The sequence below is a fragment of the Geotrypetes seraphini genome, chromosome 2, assembly GCF_902459505.1.
Source record: "Geotrypetes seraphini chromosome 2, aGeoSer1.1, whole genome shotgun sequence".
NCBI classification, from domain to species: domain Eukaryota; kingdom Metazoa; phylum Chordata; class Amphibia; order Gymnophiona; family Dermophiidae; genus Geotrypetes; species Geotrypetes seraphini.
In genome coordinates, this window is record NC_047085.1 from 479,983,733 (window position 1) to 480,005,255 (window position 21,523).

General features: G+C 42.8%; 1 protein-coding gene across 10 annotated transcripts in view; it reads right to left on the reverse strand.

The window, feature by feature from the left end:
- CRHR2 (corticotropin releasing hormone receptor 2) overlaps positions 1-21,523 on the reverse strand; it is a 403,216-nt gene that overhangs the window by 113,401 nt on the left and 268,292 nt on the right. For 5 of the 10 annotated variants that reach the window (XM_033931750.1, XM_033931757.1, XM_033931749.1 and 2 more), the window contains one exon: positions 2,156-2,251. The exons of 4 other annotated variants lie outside the window; for them this stretch is intronic. In XM_033931750.1, coding sequence (XP_033787641.1) covers positions 2,156-2,251 — 96 coding nt within the window. The remainder of the gene's footprint in view (positions 1-2,155; positions 2,252-21,523) is intronic. One more of the 10 variants, XM_033931754.1, reaches the window with a different exon arrangement.

Sequence of the window (21,523 nt, forward strand, 5' to 3'; positions counted from 1 at the left end):
AAAAAAGCCAACATTCCTTTTCGTGTCGGAAGCGAGAGAGTAAAGGTCCCAAAGAGAGCTTGTGGAATAGGTGTCTAACACCGTTGCCACATAGTTGAAATACAATGTCCCAAGCGTTGCCAAAATGCCATGACATTAGGACAGGACCAAAATTGTTGGCCTAACAAGGCGTAAGACTGTCCACATTTCAGACAACAATGAGAACTAGTAATTGTCATACGAAATGCTCTAGTAGGTGAAATATATAAACAAAACAAAAATTTATGTTGGAGTTCCCACAAAATGATGTAGTAGTCATCGTTAGAGCTTTCTTTAAATAGCGCTGCAAGTGACGTGCAGAAATCGAGCTCTGTAAGTTATCAGTGCAAAGTCTGGCTAAAAGCTCCAAATTAATACCCAGCTGACAGTCCAAAATTCCCATCTTATGGAAACGAAGAGGTATATGAGATTGTGCTGATAAACTAAACATTTCAGAAACTTGCTCTCTACAAGACTCCAACAGATTACACATAGATAGAGATTGTACATAGTGTTTCAATTGAAAATAAGAAAACACATCAGTGTGCAATAGAGAATATTTGTGTTGTAACTGTGCAAAAGATCAATCAAGTGTCTTTACTGGGGTAATGATTATTATCATCGGTTCCCATTTACTCACAGCAGGTGAGTCTCTTTCAACTGAAAGGAAGCTCTGGAATGAGGGGACATAGGATGAAGGTGAAATGGGACACTCAGGAGTGATCTGAGAAAATACTTCTTCACAGAAAGGGTGGTGAAATCTGTGGAACAGCCTCCCGGTGGAGGCCGTGGAGAAGAAAACTGTATCTGAATTTAAATAAGCTTGGGGCAAGTACATAGGATCTCTAAGGGAGTAAAAAGGAAATAAGGTGGCATGGATGAGCCATATGGTCTTTATCTGTCTTAATTGTTATATGTTTCTATGACCCAGAATGCTACAATAAACAAATATTTATAATATGACCAAGTGGTCCAAAACCAAATTCTATATCAATTAGACAAAACCCACTAATAAATGACCCGTAATATCCTAAATCAATTATCTATTTTATGGGGTAGAAAAAGCCACAGAAATGGAGCTATACACCCAATTGGGTATCAAAAGTAATACATCACAACGCTCTTGTTTAAGTCATTGGTTGATGAAACTGACAGGCTATAAAAAGCCAATGAAAACATGCGATTTAGTTAGCAACACTGGCATCTTTAAATAATAATGTTTATTTATCTTTTCTTTCCTTCTGTTCACTTATCTTTACACATCCATGGAGGAAGGGGGGTTGGAGGGAGGGAAATAAATATTGATGGTGAATTTGGGTAACTAAGAGGTTTATAGAATATGTTCACAGAGAACAATATGAAATATAGTTTTACACTGAAGTCTTGTTTTTTTAATTCTTTATTAGTTTTCAAACTCAAACAGTGCCATACAAATGAAAGAGAACAATAGTGATTACATACATTGCATTATTAACTGTACAGGTAACATATATATCATTCAAATTTTTTTATTTCCTACATTTAATATTGACATAACATAACATAATATATAATATGTAAAGAAGAAAATAAAGTTACCCAAATTCACCATCAATATTTATTTCCCTCCCTCCAACCCCCCTCCCCCAGGGATGTGTAAAGACAAGTGAACAATAGGAAAGAAAAGATAAATAAACATTATTATTATTATAATTTCACAAATTTAGTCAATGGGCTCCAAACTTTATTAAATACATTACTAAATCCCCTACACTCTGCATTAATTCTTTCATATCTGTATGCAATACACAGATAAGCCCACCAAAAAGTGTAACTTATTCTATCATGGTTTTTCCAGTTACTCGTGATCAACTGAATGGCTATGCCTGTCATGATCATAAAAAGAAGACTCTTATATTTATCTAAAGTGGGTTTCACATGTACCACAAATTATGGCCTCATATGATAGTGTAACTTTTGACTCTAGAACCAGATTTATTTGTCCCCAAATTGACTTCCAAAATATAAATATAAAAGGACAAAAATATAACAGATGGACCAAGGTCCCTATATCAATATGACAATGCCAGCATCTATTATTAGTTTTACACTGAAGTCTTAATGTTTGCAGAAAAGACAAAGGCTGCTGGATACTTACCCTGATAAAGTGGGAGTAAAGTGTTCCCTGCAAAATGATGGCTGCATCGGTGGCAACACAGTGGCCGTGAAACTTATGTGGGAAAAATATAAAAATCTACATGAGTTCCTGCAAAAATAATCATTTGAGGATTTAATGAAGACAAAACTAAGAAATTAAAGACTTGAGATAAGTTTTATTTTTCAGTACTGATAAAATGAGAATATTCTCAGTTGAACTGTTGTTCCCTGACCCAGTGATATATTACGGAATATGAGCTAATTTGCTGCACAAACTGTTCAAATTGCATGACCGACTAATACTCAGTTAATTGCACGGACTTATGAATAGCACAGAAATGCATGAGATTATAAAAGAATTTTAAGGATTTATTTTGGTAAAAATGAGAATGAGAAGATATTGAAATGATTATTTATGAATAACTTTACACGGAGGTGGGTTTTTTTGCCAATGACTTAAACAGGAGCATTGTGATGTATCACTCTTGATACCCAGTTGGGTGTATAGCTCCATTTCTGAGGTTTTTTTCACCCCATAAAATAGATCCGAGAATTGATTTAGGATATCACAGATCAGTTATTAGTGGGCTTTGTCTAATTGATATAGTATATGACCCAGAATGGCCATTATCAGAAACAAGATGCTGGACTCTATGAACCTTTTCTGACTCAGTATAACTTTTCTTATATTCTTAAGCTTCTCCCATTTTGCTGATTCCAATTACCGGTATACTGGTCTATAGTTTTTTTGGCTCCTCCTTATATTCCTTTGCAAAAAATTGTTGTTACATTGGCTATCCTTCAACCCAAGGGTACTATGGTTGATTTCAATGAACTGTTATAGATTGCTACTAGTGCAAGGTAGATTTGCAATTTAATTTCTGAATATTTTTTGGGCCTTAGGATATATGCAGCACTGTCCAGTCCATGGATTTTGCTTTTGTCGAAGGCTCACAATAATTTGCTTCAATTCCATCAAAATCACCACAATCAAGCACCGGTTTGGGTTATCATGCCAGCATTCTCCTCAATAAAGACCGAAGCATAGCATTCATCTGGCTTTCTAATATGACCTTATCTACCCTTAGAGCTCCTTATACTCCTTTACTTATTTATTACATAGTTATTTATTACATAGTTTACATGTAAAATTTTATGTTTACCCAGATGACATTTCAATACTCATCCCTTTAACTGAACTCAGTTCAGAAGTGTTAAATTATATATCTTTTATTCATATACAAGTGGAAATTTGGACATCTACATTTAGACTGAAATTAAATCTGGACAAATCAAAATTCTTTCTAGCGGGGGGTGGATGGGGGGGGGCACTTGATGACGGGACAGTGAACGGACGTGCCTCTGGGTAGCTCCAGGCCTCACCGACATTTCTTACTTCTAAAATCTGCTAAAACCTATCGGCGGTGTGCTACACTTTGAGGATACGCTAGCCCTCACTTTTCTGCGTCTGATCCCCGATTTTCCATTCGCACGGAGCGTATAGATGGCAGCAAAGGCAGCCCAATCCGCGAAGGACAGACCCCGGGTGCAGGACGGCAAGATGGCGGAGGTGCACGAGGCACCTGTTTTTACCCTGGAAGCAGCTGCGGTTCAAGAACTCACCCGTTCGCTCACGCTAGTAATGGAAGACAAACTAGCCACCATTCATACCTTTATGGAGAGCATAAAAGAAAGCTTGGATTCCCAGGCTGGCAGGCTTTAGAGAGCTGAGGACCGGATAGCCCAGCAAGAGGATACCGCGGCCAACTTTGAAGAGTGCCTCGTACCCTGGAATCGGCAAATAAATCTATGGCGGAATGCCTTGAAGATCATGAGAACAGGGGTCGGCGCAAAAACCTTCATTTTGTGGGGATCCCCAACTCCATCAGGGACGTCGACCTCCGTCAGTGGCTTGAGAAATGGCTGCCACGGGCTGTCGCCCTATCTGACCCTTTGGCGCCCTTTTCCATAGAACGAGCACATCGTTTGGGGTCCCAACGTGATGAGGATCCGCGGTCCAGGCCGTCATTGCCAGATTCCTTAACTATGTCCTAAAGGAGCGCATACTGGCCCACTACCGTCGGGGTAAAGATCTTAACCTATAAGTGGAGGGCCACAATGTGCTCATTTTCCAAAATTTCTCCCCCTAGTTCTCCTCGCAGTGTCGAGCTATGGCGCCCCACTGCAGTGAACTGTATAAGCGCAACATCCGTTTCTCCCTCTTGTATCCCGCTTGGGCCAGAGTGATCTACAACAACACTACTGCGTTCTACAACACGCCGGCTGAGCTGGAGGGGTTCCTAAAGTCTCTACCTGCCATGGTCCATGGGGAATGACGCACAACCTGACTGAGACTCAACATCGGTTGCGGGTAAGTGGCTGGCGTGCACCTCACTACTGGGAGAGCTTTTCTATCTACTTCTCCGCGGAAGGCGAGCGTGGCGTTTGGCCTTTCATGTTGCCTTACATTTCTATATCTACCCCCTTTGTGGGCGACCACATGAGCCTGGGGTCCCTTTTTATCTACAGAGCTGCAGAGCAGCTATTGTCATCATTCCTCCTGTGCTGTGGTATTCCAGTCTGATTATGGCCCTGCTGCTTTTCTACTAGGGCCTATGCCAAGGGACAAACTTTTTGCTGTTGCAGTATGGGATCGACCTGCCGATCTGCTGGTTGTCATGCTTCTAATCCTTCGCCTTGTAGGAGCATGCTGTTTTTTGGACCATGCCTATCTTATGCCACTAGCCTGTCTTTGGTACTGGTCTTTCCACCTCTAGTACTGCATTACGTATTTAGAGTTTGTTGTGTTGTCAATTCTATATTCTCTCCTTATGTTTTGTGGTTAACCATGCACCGTTTTTGGTTTTCTTGGTGTGGGGCTCCAACCTGCCTGAGCCTCACATTTTAAGGATGGGTTGCTGTCTGGTTTGGTGGGGCTCGGGGCTGCATATTTGTACTGTTTTTTGGGGGTTCAGGTTAGCTGGGGTTTTTCCATGCTACTACATGGTTTGGGGTATGTGAGGGAGGGGGAGGGGGAAGGAATGCATGTTTGGTATGTATGGGGGGTTGTGCTTGGTGTGTGTATGTTGGCTCCTCTCTGTCAGGGGGATTCACGAGCAATGAGTTCTGTTGTATTTTTGTCCTCCAAATGGTTGATGGGTGAGTTCTGGTGGGTGGGATGTGGCTGGGACGTCCCACCCCTATCATTCCTTTTGCTGCATGTCTGGATCATATACTGTGCTATTGCCTATATGTTATGACGCAATTGAATGTAAAATCTCTAAATGTAGATGGGATTCACTCCCCCATTAAGCATACTAAACTATTAGCCTACCTCAAAAAAGAACGCACTGATATAGCCTTTTTGCAGGAAATCCACTTGTCCCCAACTGAACACTCCAAACTCTGCAGGGAATGGGTAGGTCAGGTGGCCTATGCTTCCTTTACAACACGTAAATGTGGGGTAGCTATACTTATTCATAAAAACCTACCCTTTCACATTCATAGACAAATTGCAGATCCTAATGGGCGGTTTATAGTACTAATTGGGGAACTGTGGGGGTCAATCTTTAGTCTTATGCAATGTATATGCTCCTAATCTCTAGTCTCATGCCTTTTTCTCTACCTTGGTGGGCCATTTGGCTCTGCTGTTCCCCCTCCCACTCATACTGGGCGGGAATTTCAATTTGGTTGCCCACCCCCAATGGGATAACAAGCCTGCTAGACCTGTTCCGAAGGGCCATTTTACAAGAGGGGTGAACTTTCTCATGAAGGAACTGGGCCTTATCGACACATGACGTACTCTACACCCCAATGAACTTGACTTTTCCTTCTACTCTCATCCCCATTCAACTTACTCGCGCACTGATTATATTATGATCTCTGCTTCTCTTTTCCCTCCTTTGTCTGAGGCCTCTATTACTACTCCCCTAGTCTCTGATCACGCTCTTTTGGGTCTTAATTTGCAGTTTGGCTCCCAGACGGGGGACAGGATTTGGCGTATGTCACCTCATCTATATACGGACGTTCACTTTCACGTTTATTTTCGACAGAAATGGGATGATTTTGTGCGCACTAACTCGGTGGAGGATGTGGGACCCGTCGTTTACTAGGAAGCTGCTAAAGCAGTTATGCGGGGACACATATTGACTTACTCGAGATGAGGAACTCCTTTCATTATCGCGGGAACTCGCCCTTAAGAGGACCCTTCACATCTCTTGTCTCAACGATGCCACCAAGCAGGCCATGGATCAACTCAAATCCAAAATCAATGCTTTATTAGACCAAAGAGCTAGTCGTAATATCTACTGTTACAATTATAAACTTCATCGTTGGGGTGACAAAACAGGCCGCCTCCTTGCCAACTTGGTGCACCCCCATAAAGCAAGACACATTACTTCCATTCGGGACCCAGCGGGTAATGTGCACACCACCCATCAGGCCATCTCTCAACAGTTTGAGAAATTCTGAGGCCTTATACTCTGCTCAGCCATTTGATACTGCCGCGAGCGAAGAGTTCTTTCACGATATCACACTTCCTCAGCTGTCCGACCGGCAACAGGACTTTCTCAATGGTCCCATAACAGGTGAGGAGCTCCAGCGGACCATTAAATCATTGAAATTGGCTAAGGCGCCGGGTCCCGACGGGTTCGGCCCTGAGTTCTATACACTTTTGGACCCAGTGGCCTTATTACCTCTACAAGCATATTTTCAAGGCCTGCGCACTGTTACCCCCCCGGGGGATACTCACAACAGGGCTCATGTCATTATTCTTCCTAAGCCTGGCCGCCCGCTCGACGCTCTTGGCTCATATCGGCCCATATCTCTCTTAAATCAAGATATTAAAATCTTAGCCAGCATTCTTGCATCGCGCCTTAACGTCTTCCTCTCCACCCTCGTCCATGAAGACCAGGTGAGATTTGTCCTGGGCCACCATGCCTCCATGAATCTTTAAAGGTCCTCGCGGTGTTGCAATTACCGCACCCCGCAGCTGACAGGGCACTTATTACCAGCCTAGATGTAGAGAAGGCCGTCGATATGGTATCGTGGCCCCATCTTTTTGGCACTTTGGAGCGCTTCGGCATTCGGGGCGCTTTTGTCGATTGGATCTCTGCTTTTTATCATAACCCTCATTCTCAATTATTGGTGAACGGTGGGGTGTCTGAGCCTTTCCCTCTGGGGAGAGGCTCGCGGTAGGGCTGTCCCCTCTCACAGCTTCTTTTTCTTCTCTCCCTGGAGCCTCTGGCCATCTGAATTCGTAGAGACCCGGCCTTGGAAGGACTTCGCTTCGGCATTCGGGAATTTCGTATCAGTATGTTCGCTGACGATATGCTATTATATGTCAATCATGCTGACCAGACCATGCCCGATTTAATGGCACTTATCAGGTTTTACAGCAGGATTTTGGGCTTAAAAATTAACTTTGAAAAGACGGAGGCTCTTTTACTGGGCTCTTTCACTACGGAGCCCTGGTGCTCGGGGCTTGGAGTTGGTATAGCGCCTGGGAAGTTGAAATATCTTGGTATCATGCTTTACCGGGATCAGTGTAAAATGTACGCTGCTAATATTACCGCCACCATTGGGAAAATCAAGTCCTTATGCCTCAAATGGCATTCGCTCTCCCTTTCTTTAATGGGCAGGGTGACCTTAGTAAAAATGGTGTTATTTCCAAAACCGCTCAGCTCCCTGCAGACTATTCCAGTTTGGATATTGCATACAGATGAGCGCTTGTACCAGTCAATTATCTGCTCTTTTATCTGGGGAGGTAGGGTGGCCCGTATTAGTACTCTTAAATTGACCCAGAACAGGGAACGGGGGGGCATTGGTCTGCCAGACTTTTGCATTTATAACGTTGCCGCACTTTTACGTTGGATACATGAACACTTGGTATCTTCCCATCAATACTCTCCCTTGGCCTTGATTGATGACTGCTGCTATCCCTGGTCCTTCGCATCTGTCATCCATGGGTCTGGGTGAGTGAGCGGGGAGCCTCGCCCTCCTATGTATCCGTTCTTGGTTCCACTCCACAAGGCTTGGCAGTGGTGGCTGCAAGGACGGCTGCAAGGACGGCTTCCCTTTGTTTCTCCTTTTCTCTTCCTTCTCCGCAATCCAGATTTTGTCCCTGTTATGGGTGGGCTGGCGGGTCTGCAGGGGCATTCGGGGCGCGACATAACCCTGGGCACGGCTTTATCTTTGGGTGGGGTCAGTTCCCTTCTCTAGCACAAGTGCGGGCCTCCTGGGGATTCTCACCTGCTCATACTTTTACCTACCTCCAAATACACCACTACTATCACACCTTGGTACGCACACATGGGGGAACGATGGGAGTATGGTAAATTGGATCTGATTTTCCTTTCCACCCCTACTCCGGCTAACAAAATTTCCACTTGGTATGGGTAGGGTAGAGCCTGTGCAGGGGAGGGGTGTTTAGCATTCCTGGTGAGGGACTGGTCCACTGAGCTGGGGCACGAAGTTTCCATTTCTGATATTCATCTTCTCTTTCAGACACTCTTCCTTCATGTGAAGGCGGTTACTCTGCAAGAGACTCAGTTTAAATTATTGCATTAGTTCTACCTTACCTGCGCTCGGGGGAAGGTCATGGGATTGTGGTCCGACGACAAATGTATCAAATGTAAAACCCAGAGGGGTACCTTTCGGCATTCCTTTTTTGAGTGCCTGCAATTGACTTTCTGGGTCTCTGTGCAAAGATGCTTAGACAGCTTGCTGCAGATGGGCACGCCATGGAACGCGCCCGCTTTAATGCTGGGGGACATCCAGGAGATGCAACAACAGGGCTTGACTACGTCTTCCCAGAAATTCGTCCTTCATGCTGTTCTTTTAGGGAAAAAGCTTATCTTGAAATACTGGATCTCTGAGGAGGCCCCACCTTATGCTCTGTGGAGTGCCATGATGACACAGCAAGCCCAATATGAGTTGGACACTTACTCGAACCGCCCACAGGAGACCTGGAAACTTTACTGTGCCTTATAGCAGCAGTTTTTGGACACTACTGCTTGATTGTCTATGCCTGTACTCTGCTATATCTCCTGCTACACTGCCTCTACCGGATCAGTCTTATAGGTTTGTACCGATCCATTTGGAGCAAGCAAGGCCCCTCGGCAGAGAGAGAGCGTGCGTGTGTGTGTGAGAGTGGGTGTCTGTGTGTGGCTGTGTGTATGCCTGTAGAGCTGGCTGTCTCGTGCCTCAGGGCATGAGGGATGGCTGTGAGTGTGGAATCGTTTGGGGATTCTGTTAGGTCTTTTACCAAAACTGGATTGAGGTTGCTGAACAAGGGGTCTTCCTCAGACTCTATTTTTTGGTTTCCTTGTATTATCTGCTGGATGTCACATTTTGCTCATGTATGTTTTCATGCTTGTTTTGTTGCATTGGGAGCGTAATGTATTTGCTGCTGTTCTCCTTATTCAGTTTGCCTATTGTCTTAATAAACATGATTTAAAAAAAAAAAAAATTCTTTCTAGCTAGTCTTAATGAAAATATTACTGAAACAACTTTAATTTTAAATGGTCAATCTTATTCGATATCTCCTACGCTGAAAATTTTAGGGGTTATTTTAGATCGATCCTTATTTTTTAAGGCCCATACAGATTCTCTGGTTAAGAAATGCTTTATTGTCCTCTGGAAACTGCGTACTATTAGGAAATATTTTGATTTTATATCATTTAAAACCTGCTTCAATCTTCAGTCCTTTCAATATTGGATTATTGTAATGTTATTTATCTGGGATTGTATAAAATAACTACTAGTCGATTAAAAATCATACAAAATACAGCTATTTGTTTGATTTTTAATCTGAAAAAACACAATCATATTAGTATATACTAGCTGATGCCCTGGCGTTGCACAGGTATTTAATTATAGCAATAACACTGTAAATGGATTCAAATAAAGATACTTTATAGTGGTGAATGAAATTATTTTTTTACAGCTTAATAAAAAGTACAATATTCAAATTATAATGTGAAATATTTGACAAAATGAATACAATACAACTAACGCAAAACGTGATTATAAACAACATTTTTAGTTTCACCTCCTGGAGCAAGAACATATAAATTCTTGGGTGAACCCACCCTTGAGAAAGCAACATAGAGTTGTGGGCCGCGACACCCCCAGAACATATCACCCCAGGTAGTGAGGGATCTGCATACCAAGTTTCGTTCAAATCGGGCAAGCCGTTTGTGAATTACTGTGAGAATGGCAGCTTTTTACATTTTTTCCATTGACATGAATGGGTGAAATCTGATTTTCTGTTTGTAGCTCCGCCCATGTGTGCAGGTGGGCCGCGAGACCACCAGAACATATCACCCCAGGTAGTGAGGGATCAGCATACCAAGTTTAGTTCAAATCGGTCCCACATCTTTTTACATTTTTCCCATTGACTTGAATGGGTGAAATCTGAAGTTCTGTTTGTAGCTCCGCCCACGTGTGCAGTTGGGCCGCGAGACCCCCAGAACATATCATCCCGGGTAGTGAGGGATCCGCATACCAAGTTTCGTTCAAATCGTGCAAGCCGGTTTTGCGGAGGCAGTTTTTACATTTTTTCCATTGACATGAATGGGTGAAATCTGATTTTCTGTTTGTAGCTCCGCCCAGGTGTGCAGGTTGGCCGCGATACCCCCAGAACATATCACCCCAGGTAGTGAGGGATCTGCATACCAAGTTTCGTTCAAATCGGGCAAGCCGTTTTTACGTTGGCAGCTGTTTTACATTTTTTCCATTGACATGAATGGGTGAAATCTGATTTTATGTTTGTAGCTCCGCCCACATGTGCAGGTGGGCCGTGAGACCCCCAGAACATATCACCCCAGGTAGTGAGGGATCCGCATACCAAGTTTCGTTCAATTCGGGCAAGCCGGTTTTGCGGAGGCAGTTTTTACATTTTTTCCATTGACATGAATGGGTGAAATCTGATTTTCTGTTTGTAGCTCCGCCCAGGTGTGCAGGTTGGCCGTGATACCCCCAGAACATATCACCCCAGGTAGTGAGGGATCTGCATACCAAGTTTCGTTCAAATCGGGCAAGCCGTTTTTACGTTGGCAGCTGTTTTACATTTTTTCCATTGAAATGAATGGGTGAAATCTGATTTTATGTTTGTAGCTCCGCCCACGTGTGCAGGTGGGCCGTGAGACCCCCAGAACATATCACCCCAGGTAGTGAGGGATTGGCATACCAAGTTTCGTTCAAATCGGGCAAGCCGTTTTTGCGTTGGCAGCTCTTTACATTTTTTCCATTGACATGAATGGGTGAAATCCGATTATCTGTTTGTAGCTCCGCCCACGTGTGCAGGTGGGCCGCGAGACCCCCAGAACATATCATCCCGGGTAGTGAGGGATCTGCATACCAAGTTTCGTTCAAATCGGTCAAGCCGTTTTTGCGTGATCGCGGCACATACATACATACATCCGATTTTATATATATAGATTATCAAAAGCTTCATTGGCTACCGTTTGAGTCTAGAGTGTTATTTAAATTTGGATGCATTTGTTTTAAAGTTTTATTTGGCTTAGCGCCGACTTACCTTGTTTCTCATTTTAGTTTTTTTATTTCTAAGAAAAATATTCGTAGATCTGGTTGGTTTTATTTTCCTTCAGCAAATGCATGTCGTTACAAAAATTTTTTTGGATAGGAGCAGTGTTCCCTCTAAGGTGAGCGCATGAGCGATCGCTCACTATTTTCAGTGGCGTCGCTCATACGCTTTCCCCCGTCGCTCACTCGAGGGGAGAGGAAGCGGCAGCGGCCTGAATTTTAAAAAGTTAAAAGATGCAGCGGCGGCTCCTCTCAAGATCCCCGCCTGCATCGGACTTCCAACGCAGGTGGTGATTCGTGAGAGGAGCCGCTGCCACGTCTTCAGTGTCCTACCAAGGGGGGGGGGCGGTCCGCCCTGGCTGTGTACCCGCCCCAAGGCTACAGTCGGAGAGGAAGTTCGGGCCAGCCAATCGCTGCCAGGCTGGGCGGAACTTCCTCTCCGACAGCAGAATTGACGTCGGGGGAATGCTGGTCGGCCCGGTGGGAAGCAGAGAGAGCTTGGGGCAGCTACGGAGGTGGCTTTGGGGCTTGTTTCCCCCGATGGATGCGGCGGTGGCTTTGGGGCCTGTTTCCCCCCGATGGTTGCGGCGGTGGCTTTGGGGCCTGTTTCCCCCGATGGTTGCGGCGGTGGCTTTGTGGAGGGTAGGGAGAAAGAAAGGAGGCAGGCAGGGAGACAGAAGGGTAACAGAAAAAAAGAAAGGGGGCATCAAGAAGAAAAAAAAGAAAGAAAGGGCAAGGAGAGAGGAAGCATACAGGCTGAAAGAAGGGAAGAAAGAATGGATGCACAGTCAGAAGATGAAAGTGCAACCAGAGACTCATGAAATCACCAGACAAGGTAAGAAAAATGATTTTATTTTAAATTTAGTGATCAAAATGTGTCTGAATTTATATATGCTGTCTATATTTTGCACTATGGCCCCCTTTTACTAAATCGCAATAGTGTTTTTTAGCGCAGGGATCCTATGAGCGTCGAGAGCAGTGCTGGGCATTTAGCGCAGTTCCCTGCGCTAAAAACTGCTATTGTGGTTTAATAAAAAGGATGGGGGTATATTTGTCTATTTTTGTATGGTTGTTACTGAGGTAACAATGCATAGAGTCATCTGTATTGTCCTCTGAAAAAAAACCCAGAATAGGAATGATAATTAACATTTTCTCAGCGTATAGTGTGCTTTGTATTTTTTTATTTTATTGTTGGTAGATCATTTTGACTTGGTCATTTTAAAGTAGCTCGCAAGCCCAAAAAGTTTGGGCACCTCTGAGCTAGAGCGTTGAAACTGTGTATTTCTATTTTATCCCCCCTTTTACAAAACTGTGGAGCGTTTTTTAGCTCCAGCCGTGGTAGTAGCAGCTCTGATGCTCAGAATTCTATGAGCGTCAGGGCTGTTACCACTGTGGCTAAAATCCACACTACAGTTTTGTAAAAGGGTGAGGGGTTAGTTTGTGATGACATATTCCATACTAGGCGAAGGTGTGTTCTGTGTGTTCGAAAAACATGGTTTTCTGTTAGGATTGACGGTGTAGGATTGATCTGTGCTGGTCTGGCTTGTTTAGTTTTACAATGGGTGTATTGATGTACTGCTCACTGCAATATGTAAGATGCTGCCTTTTCCTAGGTACTCATGTGTGACGTGTGGTTTGTTACTAAAAATCATGTTTTTCTTACAGATGGGGGGGGGTGCCAAAAAATGATGGGCCCCAGGTGTTACATATGCTAGGTACGCCACTGTATGTAAAGATACCAGAAAGCTGGCGTAGCAAAAACTTTAAGTAAATTGTTATTCTTCTAAGCTTTGAGTATTTAACCCTCCCACAATCTCACGGGCACTCGTTTCAAGTTTATTGAGATTTTGATTTAAACGCAATATCAAATATTTTCAATGCATATAACAAAAATAAATTTGGGGAAATAAATAAAACCATTTGAACAATAAACATACAAACATATCCATAGATGATTAAAATTACATAAGGAGTACAAGGATAAACTACATTTGTTTAAAAATGCGTCCTCCGCGCCTGCTCATAAATTTGTGGAGTATGTAACTTGTCGCTCATGCATATTTTTTTTTGCACACACCTCATCAATCCTTAGAGGGAACATTGGATAGGACCTTAGCATTCCAAGCAGGATTCATGAATTCATGTTTGAATCTTCTCGTTTCTCCATTTCTTACTTACTATCAGTTTCGAAAAGATCTTAAAACCCACTTATTTAAACAATATAATATACATTACTGATTTTCATATTATCATGTAGTTATAATGTACTTTTAATCTTTTTATCTATACTTATTTTAGTTTATATTGTGTTTTTTTATTCATTAGTTTTAATGCTCATATTAGTTACTTAGAATTTTATTATGTATGATGTTATTATTATATTGTATGCTGAGTACCTATTGTGTAAACCACTATGAACTGCTGGTTAGGCGCTATATAAAAATAAATTATTATTATTATTATTTACCATCTAATGGTCCAATCAATTCACTCAGAACATGTTTCTAATACCCTTGAACAACTTTTTACCTCTCTGGTAATCTTTTCTACAGATTTTCCTTTGACCTGTCTTATTAATGTGTTAAACCTGACTGGCCAGTCCTTATGCTATTTTCTAGTTTCCGTCACTTCAATCAGCTTTACATTTTTAAAGTCAACCTTTCAGCTTTAATAGCCTCTTTCACATCATACTTTAACCACGCTGGTATATGCTGATCTTTCTTTGACCTTTTCTCACGCATGCAGACATCTAGACTGTGCTTTCAGCACAGTATTTTTGCACACCGTCTATGTCTGTTTTAAACTTAACTTTTCAACTACTTCTTACAGTATTTTTCCCCCCTAATTTCCTCGTATTATCACATTTTCCCTTTCTAAAATTAAATACCACATCAATAGATTTCTTTAGCTTGAGACACTGGACCTCTAAGGGAGGGGAAGGGATAGTAGATTGCATGGATAGGCAAATCATAGGCCATAAAGTCTTATCTGCCTTCATTTTATTTTATATTTCTATGGTACGCTTCCACCAGTCATTATAACAAATTTCATGTTGCGTTAAGGCCATTATTGCCAAGTGGCTCCACCACCATTACCCTCAGTTTCTCTCTTCCTTCTCCTTCCCTCTCTCTGACTAAGGTGGCAAGCAAGCAGCCCCAATGTCTATTTAAGCAGTGGCATAGCAAGGGGGGTTAGGGGCCACCCCTCCTCCTCTCCGCCATCCATTCCTTCCCACTCCTCCCCCCCCTTGCTGCAAGCACACCTTCACTTCCTCCCCCCCATGGTACCCTTATATCTCCGCTAGCGTGAGCCGCAACTCTAAACTGCTGCTCGTGCCAGCGTCGGCTCTCCCTCTGATGTCTCTTCCAGGACCCACGTCTAGGAAGTGACGTTACGAGGGAGAGCCGACACTGGCAGTAAGTTGGCGATGCTGCTCATGCCGGGGAAGTTAATAGAGGTATGGGATAGGGAAGGGATGCGCGAAAGCGGCAGATAGAGCAGGGAAGGAAGCGGGGGTGGGTGGAGGACAGAGAAGAGGGCGGGGAGGGGTGCCACTGCCCCGGGCACCTCTCGCCCTCGCTATGCCACTGTATTTAAGTGCAGGCTGTAAATTAAATGGGACGGACTGCTGCTAAATGATAGCCATCCCTCAGCCCATGTCATAGTGGAAATCAGGGCAATGACGGAAGGATGGTAGTTAGGCCAGAGAGAACCCATCATGATTCTGTGCTATTTTTTAACAAACATAAAATGGCCCGAATTCAAAACACCTACAAAAAGTACAGCCATGCTTCATATGATCTCAATCACTGTCCTCCATATCTCTTAAAATCCTCCAGCACTAAATACCAAGCTCTTCTCCTACATTGGATACAAACCATGCTCACAAACGGCATCTTCCCAACTGAACTCAGCGAAATCATCATCACCCCGATCCTAACAGACCCTAAAGGACCAAAGGACCAACCATCCAACTACAGACCCATTGCCTCCATACCGCTATTTGTCAAAATAATAGAAGGGCTAGTAGCCAAACTCCTCTCCAATTATCTAGAAGACCACAACATACTCCACCCCATGCAATCCAGTTTCAGAACCAACTTCAGCACAGAGATGCTACTAGGATCCCTCATGGACACAGACAACACCTCAGTACAGGGAAAAAAATGATGCTCATACAACTGGACCTGACCGCCACATTTGACCTGGTGGACCATAACACCCTACTACAAATTTTGGACATAATAGGTATCACAGATAAAATATACTCATGGTTCGAAGGATTCCTAAAATCCAGAACCTTCAGAGTAAAATCAGATAAAGAAAAATCAGAAACTTGGTCAACCCCTGGGCCGTACCCCAAAGATCGCCACTATCCCCTACTCTTTTCAACCTCTACACTGCCTCCCTCGGTGCCCATCTGGACAAACTAGGCCTATCTTCCTACAGTTATGCAGATAACATCACCATTCTGATACCTTTTCATCAACCAAATCCCTCCATGACAGACGCACTACATCAAACACTTGAAACAGTAGCAGCTTGGATGAAAGATCACAAACTGAAACTGAACCCAGACAAAACAAAATTCATCCTCCTCAAAAATAACAAAACCCCAACCATAACCAACATAGAAATGAACGCAATTAACTACACCATACAACCCACCCTAAAACTACTAGGAATAACAATAGACAGATGGTGCACTCACACCCCATTCACACACCCGCCAATCAAAGAAGTTAAATGGAAAAAACTATATGAAGGCCTCTTAGCCACTCAAGCAGCAAAAACAGACAACCAAATCGCCAACCTTCTGATAACGACCCCAGATTACAAAACTTTCAGAAAAGAAATAAAGACTATACTTTTCAAAAAATCCCTGAAAAAGTCCTAACCTCTCAAGCTTTCTTCTTTCATCCCTCTAACCCCCCAAGCCCCCAAATCAACCTGTTCTCCTCTTTTTTTCCCCCAAAAAGGACCAGAAATCTTTTTGTAAAACACCCTCCTTAACTCTTTTGTAATCCGCCTTGAACCGCAAGGTAATGGTGGAATAGAAATCCCTAATGTAATGTAATGTAACAGTGGGAAGAACATTGTTAAGGCAGTGAGAGTGTTTCCTGATCTTGCTGCACCCGGTAGTAGCAGTGGACTCCTTAGGCCAGGCAAGCAAGGGAAGTGACAATGGTCCACCTAACAGTTTTTAAACAACCGCAGTGAGGCTTACTGGCCTGTAGTTTCTGGCTTCATCTCTGTAACCACTTATGTGAAAAGGAACCACATCCGCTCTTCTACAATCCCACGGAACCTCTCCTGCCTCCAACAGCTTATTGAACAATCTTTAAGAGGTCCCACCAGAACCCCTCTGAGCTCCCTCAGTATCCTGGGATGGATGCCATCTGGTTCCATGGGTTTTGTCCACCTTCAGTTTTTTCAAGTTGTTCAAAAACACTTTCTTGCGTTAACAGTGCAGCATCCACTCCATTCTCACATGCACCTTAGCCAGCCAATTGCTGTCCTTCTCCAGGATTTTCTTCTACGAACACAGAGAAGTAGTATTTGTGTAGCAAGTTGGCTTTTTCCTCATGACTCTCCACATAGCAGTTTGTAGCTTCTTTCAGTGTCACAATTCCATGTTTTGCTTTCCTCCTTTCAACAAATATACCAAATTTTAAAAAATTTCACCCTTTTCACCTTTTTTTTAACATTTCTAGCAAAGCTTAAAAGTCAAATTTTACATCTATGCTGATGACATCACTATAGTTTTCACCCTAACAAACCTGACTTCTGAGACTAAGAACCATCTGGCTTCTATTTTAAAGCAAATTGAACAATGGATGACAGAATTTATGAGTATATAAATATGCAGTCACATTGATTGGGTCACATTATTATGACCAGCTGCTAATATCCAGAATAACCACCTCTGGCAGCACGGATAGCAGCCAGATGCTGTGGGAGTGACTCAGTAAGATGCTGGGTCGTTGCCAGAGGTATCTGGAGCCATGCAGACTGCAGTGCATCCGACAGTTGCTGATGGGTGCGTGGTGGTGGATCCAATTGTTGAACATGTCAATCGAGGTGGTCTCAAATGTACTCAATTGGGTTAAGGTCTAGGGAATTAGGAGGCCAGGGTCGCTGGAAGTTGATCATGCTCTATAAACCATTCGTGAACAATTCTGGCGGTATGACGTTGTATTATCCTGTTGAAAGATCCGATCAGCCATAGGGAAGACCGTCAACATGTACAGGTGTACTTGATTGGCAAGAATGGAGAGATACCCATACTGGTTGAGAGTGCCTTCCAGAAGAAGGGATCCCCAGACCATACCAAGAAAACAATCCCCAGACTATAACGCTGCCGCTACCAGCTTGTGTATGCCAAACAATAGTTGCTGGGTGTTTGTTCTTGGCAGTTTCATGCCTGACACATCAATGTCCATCTGTTTGATGGAGCACAAAATGTGACTCATCAGAGAAGGCAACCCTCTGCCAGTCAGTGCAAGTCCAACGTTGATACTCCTGTGCAAATTGCAGTCATTTTTTGAGATGAATCCCCTTGAGTATGGGTGCAGTCACCAGCTGTCTCCTCCAGAGCCCCATTCACAACAGGGTTCACTGCACAGTCATTTTGGACAACACATTTGGAAGTCCCCTGGTTCATTTGGATGATGAGTTGTTCCACAGTAGCGTGCCAATCGGCCTGCACCAACCTGTACAGCTGATGTTCACCTTTCACATTGATAGCTCTTGCTGCCCCTCAGTTACCATATCTATTCACGGTTCACTTTAAACACAGCAACTTGTGAACAGTTTACAAACTCCGCCATTTCCAAAATGTTGCCACCCTTGGCCCTGTAGCCAATGATCATGTCTTTTTCAATGTCTGATAAATCATACCTTTTTCCCCATGACAGCCATGGTTGCTATATTGGCAACTTGATGATATCACACCTTATATACCCACAAAGTCTGCACGCGACATGTATATTCGTTCATTGGCTGTGTGTCCCTGACGTCAAGAGATAGGTGGTGGTCATAATAATATATATATATTTTTTTTTTTTTTTTTTTTTTTTAAATCACTCAGCGAATAGTTAATCTCTGCAACTCATTGCTGGAGGATACAGTAACAGCAGTTAGCATATCTGGGTTTTAAAAAAGGTTTAGAAAAGTTCCTGGGCTTAAGTCCATAATCTACTATTAAGAGAGCCACTTCTTAGTCCTGGAGATCAATAGCATGAAATCTTGATACTATTTGGGGTTCTGTCCACGTACTTGGCCACAGTTGGAAGCAGGATACTGGGCTAGATAGATCATCACACTGACCTACGATGGCTATTCTTATGAGATTCTTTCGGTGCTTCAGGAATGCTCTTTTGGAATGTTACCTACAGTGAAAGAGAGTAGAACTTTCTGGAATTAAGATAGGCTTTGAGAAGAATGGATGATATGCAATTGCAATAATATAATGGATTTTAAAGTAACCTTTAGATGAAAGGTTTAGAAAGAGCTACACCTCAGGCTCTTAGATGTGCAAGAATAAAAAAGTAGTAGGAAGAACTCAGTTACTGTGTGTAAAATAAATTTGCATGCATAACGTTTGAAATTCAGCAAGGTGAAAACATAATGAGGGCAACATTGACAACAGAGCCAGGAACAGAATAAATTGTTGCATCCCATCCAGTAATAAGGTATAGGATCATAGTTTAATATATTTCAGCCTATTAAACTAGAATGAATTCCATTCAAAGGCTAGCCAATCTATTTGATGTCTGGTAGTTTGTACAAAGAGAGAAAATAGTTCCTATTTTTTTTTTTAACTGAGGCTGTTTTTCCTTTCTGTAAATTAAGATAAAAGAAGCAATAAAAAAGTCAAAAAAACTTTCTAAGAGAGTTTCAAATTGGTTAAATATCCCAAAGCAAGTTCCTCATATGTCCTCAAAGTACAAAAAGAATCTACAGTAAAACTCATAAAAGCACATCAACAGGATTCTGTAAAATAAAATTAGTCATTCATTTGGCATTTAGAACAAGTATAAGCACCAGAACATTTTTTTAATTTCCTTTCTTCAATTTATGAATCAGATTAATGAGAAAACATGTGCATAAAGATTTTTGCTAGCTTTCCCTGCATTATGGATTAGAAACATATTTTGCCATAGCAGATCAGCTTTACTGGTGACAACCTAACCTGGGGGCTGTCAAAAGCATTCTGGTGACCGCATTGCTAGTTAGGTTTTCAGTATATGTTGAATATGCAAAAGAAAGCTACATATCTTGAAGACTCCATATATGAAAATTTAGCTTATGTTCGTTCATTGTAGATACGATGAAACCTCTGACCCAAGCCATTCAAGGCCATAATCAATGGCTAATTTGTGACTTTGAATAGAACAGTTTAGCTAAAGATGCCTTCCTTAATTTTACCTCAAATTATAGAACTGAAAAATATATCTTTGGCCCCAAATCAAAAGTAAACAAAGAATAACATAAAAAAGAACAGGACAGGGGATGAATGGATCTGAGAATGACTGGATCTGATCATCTTAAGGTTGCCAGACAGGTACAAAATAAGATGTCAAAAAGAAAGGAGAATGCTTGAGTGCACAGGGAGCAGCATGGCCAATAGGAAAAATGAGGTGATAATGCCTCTGGTAGGACCTCCTTTGGAATACGGTGTACAATTCTGGAGAATGATTGTTGCAGTTGTCCAGGTCTCGCCGTGTGTGGGTAGGTAGAACCGATGTTTCAGCCATCATGCTATGACTCTCTTCAGCTGACTGAAACGTCGACAGACACGGCGAGACCCAAAAAATGGAAACAATCATGACGCCAGCTGTGGAAACATAAGAGAACAATACTGGAAACTGACCTTCAAAAAGATGAGGGGCTCCTTTTACTAAACCATGTTAGAGTTTTTTACCACAGGCCAACGAGGTAAACGCTCAGATACTCATTCAGTTCCTATGAGCGTCAGAGCATTTACCTCGCCGGCCCACGGTAAGAAGATCTACTGCAGTTTAATAAAAGCCAGCGATAAATAGGAAGGAGTTGGTCTAAAGCAGTGTTTCCCAACTTCTTCAAGTCAAGTACAGTATCACCTAAATTAACCAAATTTCAACTGAGTACACCCAAGCTCTGAGCAGCAGAAATCTTCAAATGGACATTTTCTTGTTAAACAGGTGGAGGGGCATAATCAAAAGGAACGTCTAAGTCCATCTTCGTCTAAGTCGCAAGTTGTCCAAAGTAAAAAACAGCCTAGGACACATTTTTGAAAAATACATCCAAAATTTTTTTTCTTTCAAAAATCATCTAATTATATGTCCTGCCGATCTGATCATACAAGTCGCTAAATCGTCCTTCTTTATACCACATTTTCGTCCAACTTTTCGTCAAAGTCAAAAACGCCTAGAACAAGCCCTGTTGGACGTAGGAGGGGTCTGCAAAGTGATGGACTGAACACCCAGACATGACACCTAAATAGTGGGGTACTTTACAGGGCACTGCTGTGAACTTCACAGAAAGGGTGCCATGTCTTCTCCTCACTATAACTCCCTTATAGGTCATGGTGAGCCCCCAATCCACCTCCAGAATCCCGTAGACCCAATTATCTACCACCCTAATAGCCCTTATGGCTGCAGGAGCCACTTATATGCCAGTAAAAAAGGGTTTTGGGGGTGTACAGGGGAGTGCACATGTTTAAGTATCAATGCAGTGATTACAGGGGCTTATGGGCATGGGGCCTCCTCTCCATGAGTTCCTAACCCAACCCCAAGACGGTTTAAGCCACCTCTGTGCTGGACGACTAGGCTTTCCTATT